The 2,554-nt window shown below is 45.0% G+C and overlaps 1 protein-coding gene across 1 annotated transcript in view; it reads left to right on the forward strand.

Moving 5' to 3' along the window:
• The window catches only part of cmtm6 (CKLF-like MARVEL transmembrane domain containing 6), a 9,756-nt gene extending 8,197 nt beyond the window's left edge, over positions 1-1,559 (forward strand). The window contains exon 5 of the mRNA XM_008430630.2: positions 1,191-1,559. Coding sequence (XP_008428852.1) covers positions 1,191-1,355 — 165 coding nt within the window. The 3' untranslated portion in view covers positions 1,356-1,559. The remainder of the gene's footprint in view (positions 1-1,190) is intronic.
• The last annotated feature ends 995 nt before the right edge of the window (positions 1,560-2,554 follow it).

Below are 2,554 nucleotides of genomic sequence, written 5' to 3' on the forward strand. Positions count from 1 at the left end.
TCCATTGTTGCCAAAAGGCTCCATTGGTGCCAAAAAGGTTCCATTGTTGCCAAAAAGGCTCCAGGGCGCCCAAGAATGACCAGCCAGCACCAGGACCGTCTCTTGAAAGTGTTTCAGCTGCAGGATGGATCGGGCTACCGGCAGTGCAGAGCTTGCTCAGGAATGGCAGCAGCAGGTGTGAGGGCGTTTGCACTGTGAGGCGGAGACTCTTGGAGCAAGGCCTGGTCTCAAGGAGGGCAGCAAAGAAGCCACTTCTCTCCAGGAAAAACATGAGGGACAGACTGATACTCTGCAGAAGGTGCAGGGAGTGGACTGCTGAGGACTGGGGTAAAGTCATTTTCTCTGATGGATCCCCTTTACGATTGTTTGGGACATCTGGAAAACAGCTTGTTGGGAGGAGACGAGGTGAGCGCCACCACCAGTCTGGTCTCATGCCAACTGTACAGCATCCTGAAACCATTCATGTTGCTTCTCAGCCCAGGGAGTCGGCTCTCTCACAGTCTGGCCTAAAAACACAGCCATGAATAAAGAATGGTACCAGAATGTCCTCAGAGCAACGTCTCCCAACCGTCCAGAGCAGTTTGGTGATGAACAAAGCCTTTTCCAGCATGATGGAGCACCTTGCCATAAAGCTGATAACTAACTGGCTCAGGGAACAAAACAGAGATTTTGGGTCCATGGCCTGGAAACTCCCCAGATCTTAATCCCATTGAAAACTTGTGGTCAATCATCAAGAGACGGGTGGACAAACAAAAACCTTCTGACAAAATGCATTGATTGTGGAAGAATGGAGGACGGCCATCAGTCAGGATTTGGTCCAGAAGGTGATGGACAGCAGGACAGGGAGAATCGCAGAGGTCCTGAAGAAGAAGAGGGGTCAGCACTGCAAATACTGACCATCTGCATTAACTCATTCTAACCGTCAATAAAAGCTTTTGTTACTCAGAATATGATGGTATTTCTGTATGTGATGAAAACATCTGACATGGAAACCAGAGGGCAGCAGATCATGTGAAATATAATATCTGTGTCATTCTCAAAACCTTTGGCCATGACTGTATTTGTTTTTATTTCTTATTACGTCAGGTTTGGTCCTCCATACCTCAGGTCTTGCAGACGACCTTGAAATTGTTTGTGTTTAGAAACTGACTGTTTTCTGATCTGAAGTTTTGTATTTTCTCTGTCTGCAGGCGTTCGGCTTCCTGGCCATGGTGGCGTTCATCCTTGACTTCCTCGTCTTCCTGAAGGTCAAAGGTCATCCTTTCCAGGGCGCTAAGGCCCCGCCCACCACCAACGGCGCCGTTCCTCCGCCTGAGGCCGAGAAGCTGAACGGAGACGCCAACGGAAAGGCGTAGGACGCCGCGCGCCTGCAGGTGGCGCTCCGCCTGCCAATCAGAACCGCCTGAGACACAAACTGGTTTTATTCCTGAAGATTCRGAACCAGCAGACACTAAAACAACCAAACCACTAAACTGCTCCACTGGGAATCACACGGCTTACTGGTTCTGACTGGTTCTGACTGGTTCTAACTGGTTCTGACTGGTTCTGACTGGTTCTGACTGGTTCTAACTGGTTCTGACTGGTTTTGACTGGTTCTGACTGGTTCTAACTGGTTCTGACTGGTTCTAACTGGTTCTGACTGGTTCTAACTGGTTTTGACTGGTTCTGACTGGTTCTAACTGGTTTTCTTTTGCTCTGCCAGCTTTGCTTTTTAACAGTTGCCTTAAAATTCTCACTATCTTGTAGAAATGATGTCAGCTCCTTATTAACTTGCCACCATTTCTTGAAGTTTTTTGTTTTTAGAAAATGTTTTAAAAAATCGAATGTTTCTGTAAATTTTCAGATTTTTGTATATTTGTCCACTTGGATCGCTTTAGGAAGTTTATTTTATTCCCTGAAGGAAGATGAATGATTGTTTTTCTAAATGAATCGGACAGAAACTGTCCAGCTGTTTATGTCCAAATGAAATATTTCATGTCAATCATCTGCAGGTTTCACTGAAATCAGGAACTTGAGGATCTAAAGTGAAATGCCTGTCGCTGTCCAGCAGGGGGAGCTGTGGTCTGATTTGAGTCGTTTTCCGTAATTTTCCCTGAAATCAGTTCCTTCTGATCTGAAACATGAAACGGTGATGGGATTTCCTCTGATCCGTCGGGATTCGTCTCCCTCCTGCTGCCAGCAGCTTCGTGTTTCTAAATGTTTCTGTCGCTTACAAACTGATCATATCGGATCTTCGGTTTGGTCCAACGTCTGTCCTGCTGTTACACTTTAATCGTCTTAAAGGAAACTACTTCCTGTCAGGCTGAGGGAACCACTTCCTGTTTTTTAGTAGAAAACAACAGTTTCAGTCTTGAGCTTTTTCTGCTGTTTTATAAATGTTCAGTAATCCCTGAGATTGAACCGTTTATGCTAATATTGTTTCGTTTTATCTTCGTATTTTTGGTTTTATCTCCGTATTGTTGGTTTTATCTCCATATTGTTTGGTTTTATCTCCATATTGTTTCATTTTATCTCCATATTGTTTGGTTTTATCTCCATATTGTTTCGTTTTATC

This window comes from Poecilia reticulata, linkage group LG16, assembly GCF_000633615.1.
Source record: "Poecilia reticulata strain Guanapo linkage group LG16, Guppy_female_1.0+MT, whole genome shotgun sequence".
In the NCBI taxonomy this organism is placed as follows: domain Eukaryota; kingdom Metazoa; phylum Chordata; class Actinopteri; order Cyprinodontiformes; family Poeciliidae; genus Poecilia; species Poecilia reticulata.